Genomic DNA, 24,293 nt, shown 5'->3' with positions numbered 1-24,293 from the left:
CAGAGCAGCCTCAGAAGCACCAAGATCTTGGTAGCTGGGTGTTTGCTGACTTTGAAGCAGGCAAGGGATTAAGCATGTCTGGCCATGCCAAGTGAAATTAGCAACAGGCCTGTAGTTTGGATACGATAATGAACCAGACACAAAGATTCAGGGTTAAAAAAAAAGAATTTTCCAGAAATACAGAAATGGGCAATTTACCTTAGTAATTTTATTTTAAAAATAATTCCTCTATTTGAATGATAATGGGAGGTAAATACAACCCCAATTCTTTTTCCTCCACATTAGTGAATTAGAACACACGAAGCTTCCAGGAAAATTCATAAAAGACCCATAAGCAGGCTGAAAATTGTTCTCACAAGTCACTTGAAGTTTATAAAGGGAGAATGCCCATTAAGAGGGAATTGATAGATGGGAATTCACTGTATTTTTGAACAAGGTGCATGCAGGGTGAGGTCCATCCCGTGAAATGAGGTGCCCAACAGGTCCTGCTGTGCGTATCTTGAAGAACCGTCTCTTGCTGCAGGCAGGTTCCCCTGGTCCTGCTGCGTTTCCACCTGGGCCACTCTTTGTCCCAGCCCTCCTCCTGCCCGCTGCCCGGGGACACCTCTTTCTTTTCCAAGACTCAGCGAGCTGTGTCCCGCTACACAGCCTTCCCGGTGCCCCCTCTTCCCTGGCGCACAGAGCATTCTCCCGTGAGCCCTCTCCCTGTAGATGTTGCTCCTGGCCTCTAAAGGCCCTGTTTCTCCGGCTCTCACCTTGGAGCCATTAGTCTTATTTGTGTCCCTACTGCAGGGCACCAAAGAAATGAAAACGTAACTGTCATCAAATGAACGGTTGCTCAAACCCAAAGCCTGGGAGCTGTCCTGATTCTCCTCTCCCAGCCCCACCACTCACTTTGCACACGCTCAGTGTAGAGGAGTCCTCCCACCTTTTGGCCTGTGCTGAGCCCTGCCTTCTCTCACTGACTGGCTGCAGCGGCCTGATCTGTTTCCCTGCTGCCCTGTTTGCCTCTCCTCCACCCAGCTCATGCTCTGAACAGCCACTGGAGTCATCTTTTTTTGTGTGTGTGTGAGGAAGATCAGCCCTGAGCTAACATCCATGCTAATCCTCCTCTTTTTGCTGAGGAAGACTGGCTCTGAGCAAACATCTATTGCCAATCCTCCTCCTTTTTTTTTCCCCCAAAGCCCCAGTAGATAGTTGTATGTCATAGTTGCACATCCTTCCAGTTGCTGTATATGGGACGCGGCCTCAGCATGGCCGGAGAAGCGGTGTGTCGGTGCGCGCCCGGGATCCAAACCCGGGCCACCAGTAGCGGAGCGCACGCACTTAACCGCTAAGCCACGGGGCCGGCCCTGGAGTCATCCTTTAACAATCTAAATCAGGTCTCCTGTTTAAAACCCCACATGGCTGTCCATCTCTCTCAGTCTGAAGGAGAACTCCTTAAACAGGCTTGCAAAACCCAACATGGGTGGTTCCCAATTCTGGTGCACATTAGAATCATCTGGAGATTCTGGTTCAGATTTCAACGCCCACACGTGGAATCTGGTCAAGCTCCCCAGGTGTGCAGTGTTAGCTGGGTGGAGGGCCACTGCTGCCCTGCTCTCGCCCCGGCTACCTGCCTGGCTTCACCTCATGCTCTTGTGCCACCCTCCCTTCCTCACACTGCATACACCATGGCCCTCGTTCCTCCTGCCCGAGGAGGAGCTCATTGTTCCCTCTACCCAACGCTCTTCACCCAGATCCTCCCCTGGCTCTTGTGGTCCTTCGAGTTGTCGTTTAAATACCTCCTCCCCGAGCGGCCTTCCTGACCGTCCAGGTCCCCCTTTACCACAATGCCAGGTGTCCTCCTGTTCAGAGCACTCGCCTGACACTTTGTAGCTGGTTTGTTAATTATCTGACTCCTCCCTCGACAAATGAGCTTCATGGTGGCAGGATCTTATCTGTTTTTTGCTTCTGGGCATCCTTGGCAACAAAGCAGTTGCTCATTAAATGTAGGAGGAAGGCGTGTAAGAGAAAGGAAGTTTGAATCGGTCTTACAGGAAATGGACCAGCACTTGTCAGGGCTCCCAAAATGCGGATTCTGCCACCATGGTTGGTGGCTGCCTTCTGAGATTAAGAGCACATGTGGACGGAGCTGGGCTGATTCAGGCTGAAACCCAGCTCTGCCGCTCATTCGTTCACTGTGTGAATTTGAGCAGGAAACGCGTGGCCGTTTGAACTTTGATTTCCCCAACCCAAAAATACAGAAAATCATGAGTGTGTCCCGGGCTTGGTATGAAGATCAGGTGAGGTCATGTAAGGAGGCATCCATAAACACTAGCGGCATTCCTACAGATAATAATGCAGGCATGCCACACTGCTCCCCCCACCCCCCAACCCCCGCTTCCCTGCCACTTCCTCTCCCAGATAGCTGCTGAATGCAGTGCCTTCTTCTAACTCTGGTGAGGCTAGGAGCCCTTAGCAACACACTTGCTTTATTTCAAACAACTTCCTCCAGGGAGGTAGAACTTCCCTCTCTTCCTTTCTCTTTCCTCCTGTCCAGAAAGGCCCCCTATTCTCCAGATGGGCTTGCTGCTCTTAAAAAAATGCAAAGTCGGGGCCAGCCCGGTGGCGCAAGCGGTTAGGTGCGCGCGCTCCGCTGCGGCGGCCCGGGGTTCGCTGGTTCGGATCCCGGGCACGCACCGACGCACTGCTTGGCAGGCCATGCTGTGGCGGCGTCCCATATAAAGTGGAGGAAGATGGGCACAGATGTTAGCCCAGGGCCGTCTTCCTCAGCAAAAAAAATAGGAGGATTGGCGGATGTTAGCACAGGGCTGATCTCCTCACAAAAAAAAAAAAAAAAAAAAAATGCAAAGTCAACAGCAACCAGCGTACACACTCTTCCCCAAGCTGTGGGTGGCGCCCGCCAGCTGGAGAGGGCCCTCTTGGATACAGACCTGCCTGTTTTGCACCTAACATGGGCTGCTGGGCCCAGAATTGAAACTTCTGCTGAGACCCAGCAGGCTGAGAAGAGTTCAGAAAACAAAGCAGTGGAGGTGCCAAATACCTCGCGTTTGCTTTTGTTTCTTCTTGGAAATAAAACCAAAGCTTCATTGTGGTATCAGGTGCTCTAAAGAAACAAACTCAAAAAGAAAAAACAAAAACAAAAACTAATTTCTGAGATAGACCACATACAACTGAACTGAGGTTATAAGAATGTTACAAATGAGATTTTTATTCCCTTTGGGACACCGTCCATCTGTCCACATTAGCCTCATCCTGGTTCTGAGTAGCTCCTGAGGAATGTTAAGCCAGACTTGAGCCAAGACCCCAACTGCCTTAAGGTGACACCCCATTTCTCTGGGAATGCCGGTGGGATTTTCCTGAGGCCCCAGGCTCTGGCCTGGCCCTGTGTGGAGTGAAAGCCGAGGGTGGGCCCTGGGAGGCGTCTCAGCAGATCACAGGCTTCATGGTGATGCTGACTGCTCCTCGCTCTCATGGCCCTACGCCTTTCCAAACGCTGGGAACATTTTCCCTTAACCGGGAAAATTCTTCTGATTTCTTTCTCCTTTCTCTCCTTTGAATCTCATCTTTGAAGTTCAGTAAAGGTGCCATTTTTTCTTTAATGTTTAAATAACTAGACAGAACGCAAGCTGAGCTGCTGTGTGGTTTCCATATCGTAAAGCAGTAGCTGTGTTTGTTACACTTCTCCAGAGGAGAAGCAATTTCTTAGTATCCCTGTCTCTACCCCACCTTCTTGTCTATTCCTGGAAAATTCTGCCTATTCTCAAGCCTGAGAGGTCTTCAGTGGCACCACTGGAGTGTTGAGCAATGGGGACAGGCCCGGGGGTGGGAGATTAATAGAAACATGCCAGGGTCTTTGCTGGGGATCCCCGGGGGCCCACTTCAACTCTGTGATGCGTAGCAAGGATGCCGAGTTGCCTGTCTGCGTATGCTGAATGAAGGCGGTGAGCTGGTTACTGTCCAGGTGTTCCAGAAGGTGTGGCAGCTGCTCAGATACACCCCCATGCAGCAAGCATCCCAGGAGCATTTTCGTGTGCCAGACTCTTGGCTAATCTATAAGGCCCAGAGCCTCATGGGAATTTAAGTTATTGTCAAAGTGTATATACCATTTTTTAAAAACACATACCATTTTTAAATGTGCTATCTGTAAACATCATTGTGATTAGTAACATGTACTTACATCGGAAAACATTCCAGACTCACAGTGATTTTTAGCCACTGTGCACTTTCTCAGTCACAGGACACTAGACAGACTTTACTGCTATGTTGTGGTCCATTACATTTTCTGACATTAGAAAGGAGTGATCCTTCCATTAGGATAGATGCAGAGGCTGAGCACCCCTGATGGAGGGCCTGGATGTGAGTGAGAGCTCCTGCTCTCAATGCTATAGGGAGAGCTGGGAGATTTGCTCGTCCTTAGAGGCGCCAAAAACCTGGTGTGGGGTTTTGTGGATGGGATAACTTCATACCCAGGTCCACGTACCAAGGGCGACACTGAAGCACATTTTAGTGCCACCTGGCGCTGCCCCCAGCAAACCATGACTCTATTGCTAAATGGAGCCTGCGAAGGAGTCACTGTCCATAAAGTATATCAGATGCTAACCTGGTACTTCATGCTCATATTTAACTATTTTCAAGACCAACCTGTTGGTTGTCGATTTCAGTACAACATTTATGGTGTACGAGTGTCTGCTGAGTCCTGCCGTATTTGTAACAGGCTGGGGCTTAGATTAAAGATCAATGACAGAGTGTGAACTAAGTCCACTCTAATGTTTCTCTAGAAATGTGCGATATCCATACCTTAATCCTCTTTCCATTTTTTCCAGATAACTTGTTCAAACCCAAAGAAAGGTACATTTCAGAGAAGGAGATGCACATGCGATCTAAAAGGTATGTGGTTATCGTGTGAGGTCGGAGAAAGCAGGGGAGGAGGGAGGAGGGGGGCTTGATGGATCCAGGCGCTGTACAACAGGGCCACTATTTCTGGGGCCGTGTTTAAGGTCTGAGGTCTTCTTGGCCATGAATTTGAAAAGCTGGCTAAAAGAAGCACAGCTGTTGAATTGTGCCTCTGAATGTTAAGGCCGTTCTTGGAAAAACCTCAGGAAAGTGGTGGGTTTGGATTCTGAACCGATCCAGTAACTGGTCTCTAAGAGATCCCCGGACTCATAATGGGGACACTTCTGCACATTCTCATCATCGCTCTGGGCAGGTGCTGTCTGTCGCTGTGCTCCTTTAAAGGTAATTTGATGAGGAGGAGAGAAGCTGTTTCTCCTGAGGGCCTCTACAGTGGCAGGGCCTGCAGGAAGGGATCCAAACCTGAAAGCCGATGGCGCGTGGGAGCCCGCGAGGCCGCAGAGGGCCGCCAGCCGGCCTTCCTGGCGCTCCATCCCCAGTGTGCTTGGCAGCCCTGCTGCCGGCAGACTCTCCCTGTTCTCCTTGGCTGGTTGCTATTCTAGACGCCCACTAGTTCTCACCAACCTGATGCACACAAAGGCTGCCATTCTTTCTGAGACCTAGCCTCCTAACCAAAATGTAATAGCTCAGTAGCGTTGGCCAAGTTTATGCAAGTAAAATGTCATTATTTTATAATGAATTATCCAACACTGGGAAGAATTATAATAATTAAACCAAATTGATAGTGCACTTGGAGAAACCATTAAAATAGGAAGAATACATTTCTCCCCCCTCCAGGCACACTCTCTGCTTTTACCATGAGAGGTTATGTTACGTTGTGTCCGTGATAATTAGCCAGCTTTGATCACCTGTGGGGAACCTCTGTAAATAAAAAAGGGAAAGTGAGGAGAAGGGGGACCATCCCATTAACGACCTGATTCACGGCATTCTAACTGGGACTTTTAAAGGGCCGCTGGGTTAGAAGGCTTGCTGTTTCAGAAGTGCAAAGTTGCCTATACTTCATGCCAAGAACATTCCTTTTTCAACTTCGTGAAAAAATTCAGCCGTCCTTCCCTCCCAGTCCCCAAACCCAACACTGCTATTACGGAACTGTGCAATTAAAGTAATAGATCTCAAAGCAGCATTACAGAGAGTATTACCCTGTTATTTTACAAAAGGGGAAACTGAGGGTGGACAGGACTAATGAGCTGGGCGGTGCTGCCTCCCAAGTTGTTGGCTCTCCCAGCCGGAAGCCAGGTCTCCTCTGATGGGGTCAGTATTGGGTTTTCACTCTGCTCTGTGGGCTGTGCCCTGGGGGGGCTCCGACCCGGGCTCTCAGACCTCACTCACCCACCATCACCTCAGAGCTTTCTTTTCTTTCATGTTCTTTGTTATTAATTATACTGTTAAATCACATTTTCATTTAAAAAATTCCAACAAGGAAGATAAAGCTTAAGTCCCTTACAACCAACTATCCCCCTTCCCACCCCACTGCCCAGCCCCGGTCCTATCTCCAGGGACACCCACAGTTGTGTGTCCTGTGTGTCCTTCCAGGCCTTTCTCTCTGCCTGAAAATAGACTCTTATTTGTACATACACAATTATCTCATTTTTAACCATAAATGGGATCATACTATACATTATCTTTTTGTAGCTTTTTTTTTTTTCACTTTAATATATCTGTGAGGTCTTTCTGTGTCAGAAGAGAGATATAGATGATTTTCCTCATTGGTTTTACTATCTGGAGAGTAAGAGTGGTCCACTGTATGGATGCCATAGTTTATTTAGGAAGCTTTTTAAAGAAAATGTTGCATCAGAAGCTCTGGGGATGAGACCTAGGAATTTTTATCTTAAACTCCCCGTGTGATTTGGGTGGTCAGCATGAGGAAGATGGGTCTCTATGAATCTGAAGGGATTTCCCTGGGGAGCTTTGGGATAGTCAGCTTTCTTACTGGTTCCTTACAGTCTTCCCCCCAGTCCTCTCTAGAATAGCTCCTGGATGTGGCAACCGTGTGTTCATTTATTCATTCAAACCATAGCGATGCCCACAGTGCGCCAGGCATTCCCAGGTCACTTCAGCTACGTGGTTGGGGGACAATGTTGCATAAAGTCAAACAGACCAAGTTTCGAATCCCAGCCCCCCATTAGCCTGCTGAGGGACTTGACACAAGGCTCCCGACCTCGCCGGGGCCTCCCGTGCCAGCAGGACACTAGATGCCCCTTCCAACCACTGTGACGATTAAATGAGAAAATTCATGTCAGGTGACGAACCTAGTGTCCAGTAACCAAAATAATGTCACCTGCTAATTTTGTCATCATCAATATTTTTATGTTTTGTAATTATTATTTTAACAGCGGAACCTGTTAAACAAATTTTGTCTGGCTTTCAAACGTGAGAGAAAATGAAAAAGATGTTTAGCCAAGTCCAGATAGATAGCAATTGAAAAGCTCAGGGCACAGCGACTCCACTGTGTCTGTGGATTCTAGCAGAAATGCTCTTTGGCATTGGTACATAAACAGTTTCTGTTAGGAGGTAGGAAAGAAGGATCCTTCGGGCCCTACATGTAACTTGGAAGCTCCTAATTTTACACCAGGACAAGAGCACAATACTGATGCCTGAGATTTGGAAACAGCTTAATTAGGAATGCTATAGGTGAAGGGGTAAACACACACACGTTTATGTGCGTGTTATTCCAATATAGTTCCTGATACTTGCATTGATTTGCTGCTCCTTTTCTAAGTCACAGGAAGGCAAAAATTGAGGAGCAAAAAGGTGTTTGGGGGCGAGCTTACACTCAGAGTGGCAACGCAGCGGGTTTGGAATCTCTCATTTTACAAGCACGTAGTTAATTATCATAGAGAACGGAGGAACAAGAAAAATGACTTCTAAGTAAGTAACTGGCCTCTCCAGCTTTGCCCCAGCTGGGACTCGGCCTTGCACCGTCCCTGCCCCGGCAGCCCCCTTCTGGAGACTGTCAGGGAAGCCCCTGGTCTTGGCGTCTCACAGATTCGAGACATGCCCACGTGCAGCCGATCTTCCCTTTGAAATGGAAGAGCCTGCTGACAAGACAGGACGCAGATCCACAGCAGGCGCACAGTGTCTTGCTACCATCCAAAATATTTTCTGAATCTGTTTCAGAATCTATAATAACTTGCCGGAAGTTAAAAAGAAAAAAGAAGAACAAAAGAAAAGAGTGATCTTACAGAGTAACAGACTCCGTGCTGAAGTCTTCAAAAAGGTAACGGCCTGGCCGCCGGCAGGTGTGACGTGTGTGTGGCACGCAGATGCTGAGTCTGAACTTGATGTCTTTGTCTCCTGCTTCCCTAGCAATTACTGGACCAGCTCCTTCAAAGGAACGCAGTCTAGCCACAGGCTGCCCTGCTGACCACTCCCCGGACCTGGGATGACTTCAAATGCTGGATAAACCATTAAACGTAGCCTTAGCTTCACAACGGGAAACACTTATTTTACGTTTTTTTTTTTCCCCATAAAGGATAACATAGCTTCCTGAATTGCTGACCCAAACCAAGCAGGAACAACCACCCTTGATGAAATGGGTCAACAGGCTGTTGCAGGGTAATCGACTCAATGTGACCCACTAGATACAGTCTCTTCATTTTTTTATTTCTGAATTTTATCTTTTGCTTCAGATTTTTTTCCCCTACCATTTCCACCCAGGCAGAAAGGCCTCATACACTCACATGGGCTTAGATCCCTGGGGGTTATTTTTTTCCATCAAATTTCTGAGACCCAAATCCATCACTTTTTAAACACCAATCCCACTTCTGCCAGTTCTGCCAACTCCAAACTTCGGGTCATCACACTGTATGTCTGAGCACTCTCTGGATGTGGGCGCCACGTGATACTAGAAGCTGACTTCGAAAATCAATGGGTGCTCTGCCAGAGACTAGGGAGCAGGTGGTCTGTTTCTTTGTAACCTGGGTGGTCAGACAGCCTTCACTACTCCACCCCCGCTCCCAGCACCTTTCTTCATTTAAGAATCTATTTCTGTGGAAGCTATAAGAGCAGAACTGGCTGAAAAAAACTGTAGGTAACTTCAGTGTTTTCTGCAACCCCCACCCCCACCCCAAAAAGCTGTGTTGCTAAAAACGGCTCCAACTCTGCCATTTGTTCTTCTAAACATTTACAATGTCCATTATTTATAAATGTGTATTTGGGGAGTTAAGAACAAACTAGCTTTTACCAAAAATGGAAATAAATGCACTTATTACAGAAATTAAAGTAATTCTCTGTTACGTATTCTGTGCTATGAACTGAGCAGCCACTGAAGATGACGCTCAGTGAGAAATGCCGCCGAGGCCCAGATGGGGCCTCTGACCTGCTCCTCTGCTGCCTTCTCACCACCACGGAGCCCAGGTCAGGAGCCCTGTGCGTCCCAGTGCCCTGGGGGAGAAGGTTGTTTCTCAGAGCTGGCACGAGAGAAGCAGGGAAACTGTTGAGAGCAAGGTTAGGACCCTGACCACCCAAACCTCACTGGGAATCTCCCCAGGAACAAGAAGGACATTTGGGGAATGAAGCAGGAGCCCTGGAGACGCCTCTGTTCCTGTCCTGGGGTAGCCACTCTCCTTCCCTTTACCCTCTGCTGCATACACCGTCCCCTCTTTCTGGAATGCCTTTCCTCTGCATGTCTGCTGGAAAACTGTTTAAAAACTCAGCCTCTGAGCTCTCTTCTGACGCCTTCCCCTCTCTGCCCTGCGCTCCAGTGCAAATCGACACTTCACTGTCTGCACATTGCACGAGGACCTGCGCCATCTCACCCACGTGAGACAATCTAACAACACTGCCAGGAGCAGAGACTCAAGCTTCACATCTGGGCTGTACTGCTCCTGGTCTGTGCCCTTAGGCAAGGGTATCAGGCTGGATCACATCGGAGAGAGAAACCACACCGTAACCTGGACAGGGAAGTTTAATGCATGTAATTATTAACCACAGCAGAGGATAGGAGTACCGAGGGATTGGGTAGTGAGAGGTAAAGAGAATTCAACAGAATACAGGTAGGAATAGCAGATAAGAGGAGCAGTACTAGTCCCAGAAAGAGCATCCCCTCCTACCCCCGGACAAAGATGCAGATATTGTTGAGGAGGGAATGGTTGTGGCTGGCAGGTGACAGAGAAGTTTCTGTGGTGCCATGCTGAGGGAACCTGTTCAAAATGTGCCCTCTAGAACTTGCCAGAAATCTGCTCTCTAGGATGCACGGGGAGCTGTCTCGTTGGAGGCACTCTGCTATAGTACCACCTAAGGGAGGGTGCTGGTGGAACCAGCTGGCCACTGAGTGTCACCGGCTGCTTGGACCAGAAGGAGTCAGGTACTAGAAACGCTGCTCATGTTGCAGGAAACTGCTGACCATCCCAGGTCTAGGGAGCAACACCCTTTTTCTCCAGCAGTGTCTCTCTAGCTCTCCCTACTGACAAGCTTAGCACTGTGCCAGCAGGCAGAAGGAAAACATTTAAAGTGCCCAGATGCATTTTAACAGAGCAGGCAAAAGGGGTGAATTTGGAGGTAAGAGATCATAAAACCAAAAACTGGCACAGCAGGTTGTTCATCCTTGCCTCAGTTTCCTCGTCTACATGGAGATCATTGTAGTGCCTCCTCCACAGGGTTGTTATGGGACTAGAATAGGTCAGTGTGAGTCAGGTGCTTAGAAGAATGCCTGGCCCAAGCAAACACAACATGAGTGTTTCATGTCATACGTGTGCAGATGTGGAGTAGGAGTGTCCTGAGAAACCCTTGAGTACAGGGGCGGAGAGTTGTTCATTCTCACAATCCCTCAGCTTGGCACTGAGAAAACGCCCCCACAAGACTGTTGAGTGTGTGGGTGTCACTACAGCAAAAATCAGTCATACACACAGGATGCTTTGCAAACTTATTTTGTTTTCTCTCAGGCTTTCCTCACTCTTAGAAACAATTTCAACAACATGGTTAAGCTTACCCTTAAGGTTAACTTCAGCTTTCTTAAACTTTTTAGTCCTCTTCTGGGATGCTACACTGAATTTCTATTTACAATTTAAATGTTTTTTTATTCTTATTTGTTTTAATTTTATTTATTTATTTTTTTGCTGCGGAAGAGTTACACTGAGGTAACATCTGTTGCCAATCTTCCTCTTATTGTATGTGAGCCGCCACCACAGCACGGCCACTGACAGATGAGTGGTGTAGGTCCACGCCCGGGAACTGAACCCGCACCACCAAAGCAGAGCATGCCGAACTTAACCATTAGGCCACCAGGGCTGGCCCTAATTATATTTTTTAAAAATCATTTTTAATCAAATCTATGTTATTAGTTCAGGACAATCTTCCTGCCATACCTTTTTCTTGTTTTTCTTTAATATCTTCAGAGAGTTTCCAAAGTTTTTCCTAACCAGTAATTTAAGTTCAGGGCCCAACCACTTCTAGACTACTCTGTGACACTTTCCAAGAAGGAGATTTATGTCAGCTAATATCTAAATATCTCAGAATGCCTGGAGGGAGCCAACTTTCAAAAATGCCCATGAAGAGGTTACCCCCTTTGCAAACCTGATGCCAAGTCCTAAAATCTAAAGAATAAATAAAAGTCAACTTGAGATTAAGTATCACTGAATAATGTATTTCTGAGGACGGTTCTTAACTAAGAACTGGGTGGCGGAGTCCTGGGTAAGAATGCGTCAGGTTTGCCTTGAGCTGATCTTTCCTCTGGACACCAGCTAAGGACAAGGCTGCGAATGAAAGTTTTGGTTTCTGCCGAACAGATTTTTTTCCCTATTGTTGTTGTTGTTTGTTTTTTTAATGTTGATGAGTGAATTTCAGATACCCAGCATTTCTTTTCTGTTATAATAAGGTTGTAACAGAAATATAATAATATTATAACAAAAATGGAAATAAAGGCTTGAATCATAACAGCCATCCCTTATATTTCTCTCAGGAATTGGTCACCGATTTATTGGATTCTCTTGTTAAAATCAGACTTCAGGAAAGACTTTAAGAATTTTGAAATTCTAAGTAGAATTTACCACTGTAACTTCAATAATCAAATTCTGTTCTGGAGCTGATTTCTTTACATCTGAGTGTGTTTGGGGTCTGGCATGGAACAGTTCTTCAACGATGCAGCAGGTAGCGGAGTTCAAGATTTATAGCTGGTATTCATGGACTTGGATCAGGCAGTGTTCGGAATAATTTAAGATGGACAGGCAGTAACACCACCATGACTTCATGTCGAAGCAGACATTCCTATTTTGGTTATTTGTCCCCGCTGCCAGCTGGTAATGGAATAATGGAAAAACGATTGCCTTGGTTTTCTTAACCAGTGTCTATTGCCAACCAAACTTCCTGGAAGCTGTGTGCTCCCTAAGTGAGTCAGCAAATGCTTGCTCAGATGACACAAGGCTCTTTGAAAGAACTATTTGTGAAACAACCAGTTGTGGAAGGAGCAGCTGAAAATCCTATTCCTTAAGAAGTTGTCCCACTTCAACACTTGTGGGTGTAGAAATTGCAGGCCACGGACCTGTTCTCTAACTACATCAAATGACCAACGGTCTGAGTAGGAGGCAGGTCAGATGCAGAATGACAGGCGAGGGGAAGTGCGTGGTGTAGCTGCTCAGAGGAGGATATCTGACAGTGGGGACATGCGAGTGCTGGGCTAAGGAAGTAAGAGTGCAATAGAAAAGTGATTCACTGCGGGTTCGTGTGAGTGCGCTGGCGTGCACATTAAAAGAAAGGAAATGATCTGTGAAGTGATTGAAACGAGTCCATCGGCAGATGGTTCTACCTTGCGGAGTTCATCGTATTTGTATTTCCGTCTATACTTGATAATTACCCCACGAATGCCTAGCTAAATGGAAACCTTTCAGAATTGGCTGTCATTGAGCTGAACCAGCCCGCCCCAAGGACTGACACCCTTTGGAATCACCCCAGTCTTCTCTCGTCTGTCCCACGCTGACAGGACGTCGCCCCGCTTATCGGGAGAGCAGGCTGTCAGAAAACTCGGTGAGATTCCGCTGGCCCCCCTTTCCCCCGACAGGCGGGCAGCTCGTCTGGAAGTGGCGGACTCCTTCACGCAAATGTTTTCTCCACATGGAACGTAGCAACAACTTTGGCAAGTCTCCCCTAGAACTAAGGGTTTTTTTCAAGTCCTGTCGGCTGCCTCAGCCACAGTTCTGATCCTGAGACCCCCAGAGACTGTCTGAGGTAGTTGTCTGGGGTGTGTGTAGGGGGGAGGCGTTGAAATCCTTCCATTTTTTTTCCTTGCTTTTCTAAGAAGGTTTTCACATTCACATGCTGGATGCTGCTGTTACCTGCCAGGCTGCAGCCGGACGTGACTTCAAGCAGTGGCCTCTCTCTCAGATCTTAGCGCATCAGGAACTTGAAGAGGGGAGGGGGAGGGAGGAACATCACTTGACCCTAGGATCTTCAAAAATACTGGATTATTCTTATCGAAGCTGAAAAGGGAGGAGAAAGAAGGTTATGGTCTAAGTTGCAGCTGAGAAAAAAATGATGAATTTCTTCAAATCTTTTTTGTGAAACCGCGCCAAGAGTGAAAGACATAGGAAAAGTGTACTGTTGATGACTTTCAGAGCATTCTTCCTTTTTCACATATCTTTACTTTCCTGACATGCCTGAAATGGGGCAACAGCTGTAACTGACATCAGGGAACAGATATTGCAACCGTCAGCCATGTTAACTACACACGACGTGTAATGTCCTTTCATCAGAGCCAATGAGGCTGCCTATTTCACTTGCCCACTGATGTCAGTGAGGGGGAAATCATAAATCTTTTCGCTGCTGCTAATTTATAAAGGAATAAACCCGCACTATGTGTATATCCTCTGTGTTATGTGACTGATGTTATTACACGGATACCAAGGGAATGACTGATGACGAGCCACTTAATGGTTCCGTGTTGCCAAATATGTGCTTAACATTAAAAGCTATTGAGTGCACGTACAGAACTTTTGTGTTTGTTTTTGTTTACAAATATAGCTGGAGGCTGGTTAGGCCGGATTTAATTATTACATGCTGACATCATTATAATTCCAAGTCTGGTTCTCTCAGCTGAAACGTTTGTTAAATCAAAATGACAAAATAATTCAGGGCATTTTTCTGGGTTTTTGGTAGCCCATGACATTTCCTTAGCAAGGCTAAGCCTACATCTCTACAGTGGATAACAAATATCTTTGCACGGATTAGACCAGGGTGTGTGGATGTCAATATTTCTAGATGGTGACGTTGATTCTGATCAGTGAAATATGTTTTTGTCGAAGCATTTGTTTCAGATCGGGGTGTTTCAGTTCGAAGTCTCAATTAGCAGTTGAGCAAGATTCCCCACCCCCCAGTCCCCCAACACATGAAGTGGTTTCTGATTGGTCGATAGCACCCTCTGAACAGAAGAGGAAAGCCTGAAAGAAAACTGCTGAACCCAGGACCCAGTTCAAATGTTTCAAAAAATAATACAGTCACGTGTCGCTTAATGATAGGGATCCATTCTGAGAAATGCGTCTTTAGGCGATTTTGTCATGCAAACATCATGGAGTGTACTTACGTACCCTAGATGGTGTAGCCTACTACACACCTAGGCTATATGATACTAATATCATGGGACCACCATCATATATGTGGATTGTCGTTGAGCAAAACGTCATTATGCGGCCCATGACTGTAGCTTAGAATTTTTTTTTTGAGTGCTAACCACATGCCACAAACTTGCCATGTGCTTTACATTGTAGGGGAGGAGAAATTTTTCCTCTATCCTTCTTAGGCTTTCAGCTAGGACTCTGTAATAAAAGACAAATTAATAAGAGAAAGACAAACAGAAGTTTATTAACATGTATATCCATATACCCATGGGAGAAACTCAGGGATGAGTAAGACAGTCTCAGATCTGCTTCCAGGGTCCTCGGATAGCAATGGACCTGTTATGGACTGAATGTTTGTGTCCCCCAAAATTCACATGTTGAAGCCCTAACCCCCTGTCTGGCTGTGTTTGGAGATAGGGCCTCTTAGGAAGTAATTAAGGCTAAATGAGGTCATGAGGGTGGGGCCCTGATCCAGCAGGATGTGTCCTTATAAGAAGAGACACCAGAGAGCTCTCACTCTGTCTCTGTACACAAAGAAGAGTCATGTGAGCACACAACCAGATGGCGGCCACCTACAAGCTAGGAGAAGAGACCTCAGGATGAAATGTACCTTGTGGCGCCTTGATCTTGGACTTCTCAGCCTCCAGAACTGTGAGAAATGTCTGTTGTGTAAATCCCTCTAAAATGTGTGGCATTTTGTATGGCAGCCCAGGTAGACTAGTCAGGACCCTTGCTGTCTTCTGCAGCCATGCTGTTCCTTGCCCATTCCACTGGCATCTGCTACCCGTGTCTACAGCAGGTAGACTCTCTGAGCTTGAGTTTGCTGGTTCTCCTTGCCGACTGGGCTCCGCTTTTGCATTCGCAGGCACAGTGTATCCCCTTGAGGTCTGCTGTGATTCCCCTAGACCCCTGGTCTCTATGCTCTGCCCTGCAGCCCTTGGCTATGAGGGCACTTTGCCCTCTCTAACATAACTCTCTGGCAAGTTTACCAGCCAGTACCATCAGCTTTCCCATCTACCCATGGGACATACAGGAACTTCCTGACACCTTCCTGTGTGTCCCATGGAAAGGCCTGGAAACAAGCTGGAGAAGCAAATTAAGGCCCTTCCTCTGTCCAACCTGGAGGAAGGGGATTTCTCTTCTAGGTCATACCCTGGATTCTCTCTGCCCCTGGCATATAGATAATCTCCATGATCTAGTGCCTTAGGTGGAGTGCTTGATATGCTAATGAAACTCAGGGAATTTAGAAAATTACTCCCTCCTCCCCCACAAAACCTGGCTTTCAAGACAATTGTCTCATGAAAGATATCAAGAGAGCAAGCTTTAGGGCTCAAAGCTGTTCAATGCTCTCTTTTATTTTCTGAGATATTGCCATTCCTTTCTTTTCTGAGGCAAAAAGTGTCATGGCTGATGAACAGGTGTTTCCTACATGTTTACAGATCGTGCCCATTTCACATTCATTATTCCCAGAATAACCCTCAAGGAGGTAGGAGGTAGGTAGGCTCTGGACTGGCTTCCTTGTAATAGGAGCTGGAGGGGCAGTGTGTGTGTAGGGGGGAAGAGTTTCTAAGTCAGATAAGAATGGAATATTATAATATCAAAATCACTCTTAAAAATCCCTTAACTTCCCTTTTGAAGACAGACTAATATCTCTCAAGGCAGGTCTGCAACCCATCAGTGTTTCCTCCAGCTCTGAAACAGATAGATTGAGCATCACAGGAAGAAATTGGCATGTTGAGGGGATGTGATGCACAAAAAAAGTTTCCTTTAAAATATTCGAATCCCACTCAGTGTAGTGAGAGGGTCATACTTTGAGAAGCAAGGGACCACAGATTCCTATCTCTCATCTGGTTCTCCCACGGGGCAGAGGCTTCGAGGGGAAAGATGAGCATCGTGGACTGCTGGTTCAATTGTTCTCCCTCCCTCCCCTGAGCTGGTCTCTGAATTAAGAGAAGCAGATGAGTGCACGGTGACCCACCAAATAATTTCCGTTTTCCACAAGGAAGTAGAGTCAGCGGCAGGATGGGTGTAACTTGCTCAGATTACTTCCTGTGGGTAGGCTGAGACTGAGATCCGAACCACGCCTGTCTCCCTCCAGAACCACAAGCTCTCATGCTGACACCATGCTGCACAGGTGTAAGTGAGTCTAAGAATTGAAGGTACAGACACACCTTTGGATTTCACTAACATTTTAAGTAATTTAACTGACACAGAAGAGACTTGTGGTTCTGGGAGGAAAACTTTTCCTTGACCCTCTTTAGGGTCTGTGGTTGGGCCTGAAAATTAAACTGACAAAGAAAGATTAACGGGAGAAAAGCAGACAAATTTATTTGAGTTTTCTGTGACATGGGAGCCTTCATAAGGAAATGAAGACCCAAAGAAATGGGTAAGCCTGAGCACTTTATACTAGGTTTGATGCAGAGTGGAAAGTTGTGGGAAGAAGTGATAGGACAGAGGGTAGGAACTAAGAGCAGTAAACTGTGGGAAACTTAGCAAGGCCTGTTTATTCAGATTCCTCTCGACATCTCTCCCTCTCCTGAGGTAAGGATGCTCTTTTCCTCCAGGAACAAGGAGGGTACCTCTCATACGGCAGGTTTTACGACCTACTTCAGGGAGAAAGGGAGGTCAGAGAGTTCTTCCTGCACCTGCCATTTCTCAAATTCCTTCAGCTTAAACTATTCAGTCTGCCAAGTTGCCGTGTTTTGGGTAGCATGTTCTGAGCTCTGTCAGACTTTAATTATGGAGTAGAATACTTCAAAGCTTCAGGGAAATAAAATCAGAAAATATTTGCCTTGGAAACTCACATCTTTAGCAGCAAAGTGTCAGGTGCTGCCGAATAAGGAAGAATTAAGTAGGTTTATCATAACATGGGAATAATGGACTATGATGTTTAACTAGACTGAAAGCCCCCCCGGAGCAGGTGTTATGTCGTGCTTCTCCTCCCCAGCAACTAGCAGGGAGCCTGGCATCCATGGATAGCGGCATGTTCTCTCATTTCAATGTCATCAGCCATCGGGGCTTAGTTTTTTTGTTACATCTGGACCTTGCCAGCTGTTCCTCACTTTTCTTCTTCTGGGTCTTGCTCCATCTGGGAAAGTGAACATTGCAAAAGTTCTCTCTTCAAAGTCAAAGGGAATGGGACAGACAGACCCTTTTCAAATTCTGAACAGAAGTTTCCATTAAGTTTAAATCACATTCTAAGAGGTGAGAAAGACTTCTTATAGATACACGTGGATAAGTGCCATTCGCATGCCCCACTTCATTCTTCAAAGCCCACATTTTGACATTGATGCTCAGAGCTGTAAATGAAGTGCATGATGGGTAAGGAAGGAAAGAAGTACTGTCAGCAACAATCTTGTCCAGAAGTAGAAACAAACTTCTAAATTCTGAACCTTCCAGGTTACATCAATGAAGAAACTTTATTCTTGATACAAAATAACAGTAAAATTTCATCAAAATAGGTCACAATTGCACCGATACAAAGATGTGACATTCAAAGTTTATAACTTTCTCTTCCTTCTGTAGAATATATGCATTTCCCTAAACACGTATATTATTAATAACCCATGAAATATTAACTTCATCTAAAAATGCATTATTAACAACATAATCCGTGCAATACATACATTGGTTTTCTCCAGACACTTAGAAAACCCAAGCTCCTTTTTCTTGATGTTGGTGAAAGAGACAATTCTACAAAAGTTGATTTGTAATGACCAAGAGAGTTCATGATCTTGTAGTCAAGGAGTCAACATAGAATCAATAATTCTGTCAAAAAAGCAAGATTTCAAACCAAAGATTGTTTCCCAAAGTTGAGAAAGCACAGGGGCACTGTGGGAGCAGCATGTCTTTAGAAAAGCACTGCATGGTTTTTGTTTTCTGTGGGCACTTTCTAATCAGATCTAAAGTCCTGGAACCATAATGAGGCCTACCACTTGATGCTATTGTCTCCAAGTATGTGCTTAAAGACATCGTAAAAAGATTTGCAGCAACAATCGACTTATTACCTCGAGCTTGTGGACGCCACTTTCCACTTTCAAACCACGCACTGGCTTTGCTGTTTGCAGATGGGCCCTGTGTTAGCTACTCTGTGTGAATTTTCAGAAATCGTTAGCATGAGAAGGTACACATCATAATCCAAATCTCTGAAGGGCAAGAAGGAAGATGTGGACTTCCGTCTTCATTTGGTCCTGTTCTGGGACTCCTAGACTCCGGAAAAAGGTCATCCCCACTGACTTCTTAGCTTATTGTCCTGGGAGGGGCAGCCCCCACATATGGTTTGAAGTCAAGTAGCCAGATCCTCTGAGAGGCACTAAGGTACCATTTAGGGCATTGCTTCTCGAACTCTCATTTGCAGCCTTGAAAATAATGTTCAAAAGTCATTAGACTGTAAAGAGTTTTCATTACCCTTCATTCGAGTCAACAGCAAACATTTATTGATTGAGTGCCTACTTGGGCGCTGTGCTAGGTACCATGTGGGTGCATCGAGAGGGGATGCGGTGCAGAAAACCACAGCGACTGGAAGAAAATATGTAGATACATAATGGACCAGCCTATGGAAGGCAAAGCCTTTCTAGTGAAAGCAAAGGTGGAAACATTTCTGTAAACGTTGAGCTGTAGTAAAAAGATTTAGATTTGATTATACAAAACTGAGAAACTACTGAATGTCAAAAAACACTAAACAACAAAAAAAGGCAAATAGCAAAATGGGACAAATATTTGAAACTGTATGACAATGGGTAATATTCTTTATAAAGGCTTTATACAAATCAATGAAGGAAAAATGCTCCAATAGAAAAATGGTCAAAAGACATGAACAAGCCCTTCACAGAATAAAGATAAATGGTGAACAAACATACACAAATGCTCAACATCACTAGTATTTGAAGAAATGCAAGTAAAATAGCAAAATATTTAAACCTATCAAATTTGCCTTTTTTTTTTTTAATTAGAAGAAAACTGTAGTGAAAGCACAGGGAACAAGGTGACTTTGAGGTATGTGTCACTGCCTCCCTGCTCCTGCCTGGTTCTAAGGCATCTGCCGTCTCCCCCACCCCCAGCCCCTACTCCCACCTGCACTCACCTTGGACAGCAGCTCAACTTCAAGGGCCTGGAGTGCGGGGTCAGAGTGGACCAGAACAAATCAAAGGCTCCTGTGAGCGGAAGTGAAGGAGGGGTCAGAACTCAGAGCTTTGCAAAGAAGCTACCAGCCTGCCAAGAGGAGGATGGAGCAGAGGCTAGGGCTGCAGAAAGGAGAGACACAGGTGGCAGCTCCTGGGCTCTCCAAGTCCGAAATGCCAGGCTGTGCTTCCTGCCCCTGGAGTCCCTCAACCCCCACCACGAACCTACAGGAGACCCCACTGCCCACCTGAGCTGCTTTGAGCCCGGCTCTGTTTCTGGCAACTGATACAGCGGTTCTTACTCCTTTCTAGTGGCAGAGTGAATGAGCGGAAACTTTCCGGGGGCATTTGGCAGTTTGGGTTGGCAGCCCTTCCCAGTGAGGGAACTTATCAAAGATCTGATTAAAGATTTGTGTCCAGTCATGTGCCATGACTGTTGAATATCATCTTATGGATGTAAACAATTTCCTTCCTGTGGAACTTTTAAGTTGTTGCCAATTTTTCACTATTAAAAATATTTCAATAATATTCTCTCTCTACACACACACACGCACACACATAAGCAATACATATTATGAAAATAAATAATTTTACATAATGTATAATATGTATATTATATAAGTTATATAATATATTGTGTATGTAAATGAATTTCTATTTTATATGAATGATACATATATTATGTATACTATTACACGTTATATAAAATTGTAAATATTATTTTTTTGAACTATTTGATAGTAAGTTGCAGAAATCATGTCCTTCTCTCTCTAAATAGTGACCTTCATATGTCATCTTTATTTTCTCCCTCTTTTTTGTTATTCTACATTTTCCAAATTTTTTACCTTTATAATTAGATAAAAATAAGTTACGTTATCTTAAGACAATCACAACTGTTTACCTTTCAAATTTTTAAAGTAATTTTTAAATTACTGGCTAGACAATTTGATAAAACTCTTTTGAAATCAACTTAGAAATACATATCTAAGCTTTAGAATGTACATTTGTTTTGAACTAATAATCCTACTTCTGGGATTCTATTCTAAGAAATTCTTCTAAAAATTTTAAAGGATATTATGTAAAAAATTTAATTACGGTGTTCTTTTTAAGAGAAAAAAATGTGAATAAGCCAAATGTCCACTAGTTATAGTTATGAAAACTGGTATAGGCATTGGAATAAATATTATACATCCACTAAAATGGCATGTATGAAGAACTTATTACCACTGAGAAATAAATGGCAACAGTCTAGATTGATGGGTGGGTGGGTGGGATGTGTATATGGAGGGTCATCCCAAAAAGGCTCTAGCAGAGCCCCTGAGAAAGAAGGACCCCTAAAGGGGCAGCCGTCTGGTCTGTGGGCCAGGATCTCCTGTCGGGAATCAAGTCCAGAGAGACCCTCGAGTCCCAAACTACACTTGCCGGGGACCCCTCTGATGGGGACAGTGAGCACAGAGGGACTCCCCCGGAGCACAGCAGAGAGGACTTACCTTTCGCCCCATTCTGGGCCCAAGATCACTCCATGACCAATGGCTACCTTTTCTCCTATGAAGCCACGTGCAGCCTCAGAATTGTCCTGGATACACCGTTCTGGAAGCCACTGCCTGACTAGAAGTGACCATATGAAATAAACTCATCTGCCCCCTGAGCCAAGCCTTGGAGGTGAAAGTACAGGTGGAGACTCCTGGGCCAGTAAGCCTGGAGTGGAGGGCCGAGAAGGATGCTGGAGGGGCGAATCGTCTGTTACCAGAGCCATCGGCACCCTGGGAGTGAATACCCACTTTCAAAAAGTCAATTTTCAGAAACCATGGTCACTGGCCTGGGGAAAAATGTTTATTTCAAAGTTGTGTGAATGGTCATGATTTCATTTTCATTACTCGAGGCTATGCAGCCCTGATTGACTGCTCCCACACTTCCCAAAGCTACTTGGATGACCTGATTTAGTGCCCTTGGGGGGGGGTATGGCTGTCTCCCCAAGTCCTGATCACAGGCCTCTGGTTTGCTCAGTGGACATTCAGCTGCACATGAACACGGCCTGATGTAGCAATGACTCTGAAAAGCAGGGTGCTACTCTTTGCCAAGCTTCTTGCCAGGGTCCAGGGTAAATGCAGGGATGCAGACTCCAACTCCCGAGCAGAGCAGCAACGGAGTCAATTGCCCCCAAAGAGCAGAATCGGACTTGGTGACACGGCTGGCTCTGGAGGAGGCCAGTCCAGGACGTGAAGAAATGGGTCATTCCCTAATATGATTCGTCTATTCTTCCAAAAAATCATTTCTGGGGCTGGCCCAGTGGCACAGCGGTTAAGTGCATGCGCTCTGCTGCGGCGGCCCGGGGTTCGCCAGTTCGGATCCCGGGTGCGCACCGACGCGCAGCTTGGCGAGCCATGCTGTGGCGGCGTCCCATATAAAGTGGAGGAAGATGGGCACAGATGTTAGCCCAGGGCCAGTCTTCCTCAGCAAAAAAAAAAAGAGGAGGATTGGCGGATGTTAGCACAGGGCTGATCTTCACACAAAAGAAAAATCATTTCTAAGATCAACGCAACCATCACTGCTGCTTGAAGAGAAAAGAAAATTGTTAAAAATAGCAATATTTTCAATGCCAAATGCACAATCGCAGCCATAGAATGTCCTCAGGGATGCTTCTTTCTGTGAGTTCAGATAGGAAAGATTTAGAAACTGCAAGTCTCGGGATTTGAAAAAGAGCCCTGTACATCTATGTCAGGATGTCAGGCCCAAGAGTGAGCCAGCTGAAAGGCAGAAAGAGACACAATCCCCGGGAATAAACCTCCAAGTGTGAGTTTCAACTTTAAAATCAGTTTCATTTATACCAAATGAGATCTGCGAGGAAGTGACATTGTAAAGGTTCCGGTCGTGCAGCAGTAACAAGGACGACCATTATGTCGGAGACAGCAGCTGCTCTGGGATGTTTTGAAGGGCAGAAGACAGAGTGTCCAGGTGGAATTAGGGCTGGATCAGGAGGCAGGCGAGTGCAGAGAAGAGGCTGGAAGAGAGCGTTCTACCGTTTCAGACTTTGTCTGCAGACAGTGTGACGTGTGGACATAGAAAACACACTCAGGCCCTGGAGAAAGTGAGGGCCACGGGTGGCTCTGTGCTCTCTCCCCTGCTGGGGAGGATGCAAGAGTGCGGGGGGTGAGAAGGGGATGGTTCAACAGGACTCGTCCCCTCCAGTCTGGAGACAAGAGTAGGAATCATTTAATTATTCCAGGATATAAAGTCTTCGAACTAATGTGAGAAGAGAGGGACTCTGTTGTTCCCGACTTCTGCTTGGGAAAGAGCGAGAAAAGTGTCCCCCAGTGGCTGAAGCTCTTGGCAAAGATGGACTGAGCCGGCCTGGAAGGGAGCACTTGCGGAGGCCCCTGCCTGTCTTACTGGTGTCCCAGAGGAGGAAAACCAACTCCCCACCCAAGCGTCTCCTGCCCATTTACGCAGCTGCTTGTAAGTCAAGTTTCTACAAGAAAACCCAGGCCAGAAAACTCTGTGGCTCACAGCTCCAGAACGTGTAAGTTTGGAGCACGGTACCTGCTGAAGTCTGTCTTTCTGCCAAGACTTGCTGGTAAGTTGGTAGTGATTAAATGGGCTCGTTTCTGTGACAGTGAACTTCATTTCTGCGGCAGGTTGTCGTCAAAAGATTAGAATAATAGCAATTTTCCAAAAAAGGCTTCAAGGTAATGCTTGTGTCGATGCCACTGTCATTGGAATGCGGTTGTCTGGCGTTCGAGCATTGTTCTAGGAAAATCTGGTTTGCACAGTTCTTTCCTGGAATAGCAATTGGGGCTCTTTTTCAGAGGGAAGTCGTATGTCGGTTGTCAAAAAGGAACCTCCTGAAGGAAACAGTGACCAAACCCAGATAAGAGGTTGGTTTTTCAGAAGGTGTTTTCCCAGCACTTCAGTGCACGGTGTCGGGGGTCCTGGGAGGCCTGACCCCAGCTTCCTCCCCGCCTCCCAGCCCTCTCTACCCCCTGTTCCAGGAGGACACGCTGCAACTCTGCGTTTGTTCCTCCGCATGTTTGTCCACACTATTCCTTCTACCAGGAAAGCCAACCTAGGCGACTTCACCTGCCAAACTCCACTGAGGCTTCAAAAACCTCCTCTCTTCCCGGAAGTGGTTCCCAACCCCACCACCAGGTTGCCACACCCCCTGTGACCTCGACACAAACACTTCTAAGATCTGTTAAAATTCAGATCTGTTAAAATTCCCCCCCTCCCTCTTTCAGGGACGGAGAAGATGATTTATTGCCTTGGGAAACTGTCAATATCTGTTAAGAAAAACAAAAAAGTCACTTATAAAACGTAGGTCCAGTGTGAACTCAATTGGGTTAAGATAGCTAAATGGATTAAAATACATCTGAACTAAAATGCAACTGTCTAGAGATAATAGGAATAAATGGCTTTTGCTTTTTTTCTTTGTGCTTTTATATAGTTTCTAAAATTTTTATGATGAACATTGTATTAGTTTTCTATTCCTGCTGTAAGAAATTACCACAAACTTACACACATTTATTATTTTACAGTTCTGTAGGTCGGAGGTCTGGTACGGGTCTCACTAGGTGAACATCAAGGTGTCACTGGGCTGCCTTCCTTTCTGGGGGCTCTGGGACAGATCCACTTCCAAGTTCATTCAGGTCGCTGGCAGTTCCTGGTGTTGTGGTGTCCTTGGGGGTCCCTGTTTCCTTGCTAGCTGTCAGCTGAG

At 45.9% G+C, this 24,293-nt stretch overlaps 1 protein-coding gene across 3 annotated transcripts in view; it reads left to right on the top strand.

Annotated features, from left to right (window-relative positions):
* C6H10orf90 (chromosome 6 C10orf90 homolog) overlaps positions 1-8,293 on the top strand; it is a 210,482-nt gene extending 202,189 nt beyond the window's left edge. For all 3 annotated transcript variants that reach the window (XM_058542722.1, XM_058542721.1, XM_058542723.1), the window contains 3 exons: positions 4,830-4,893; positions 8,035-8,134; positions 8,224-8,293. In XM_058542722.1, the coding sequence (XP_058398705.1) occupies positions 4,830-4,893; positions 8,035-8,134; positions 8,224-8,262 (203 nt within the window). In that variant the 3' untranslated portion in view covers positions 8,263-8,293. The remainder of the gene's footprint in view (positions 1-4,829; positions 4,894-8,034; positions 8,135-8,223) is intronic.
* The last annotated feature ends 16,000 nt before the right edge of the window (positions 8,294-24,293 follow it).

This window comes from Diceros bicornis, chromosome 6, assembly GCF_020826845.1.
Source record: "Diceros bicornis minor isolate mBicDic1 chromosome 6, mDicBic1.mat.cur, whole genome shotgun sequence".
Classification (NCBI taxonomy): domain Eukaryota; kingdom Metazoa; phylum Chordata; class Mammalia; order Perissodactyla; family Rhinocerotidae; genus Diceros; species Diceros bicornis.
The sequence above is the reverse complement of the archived record's forward strand: the minus strand, read 5'-3'. Positions and strand labels throughout refer to the sequence as shown.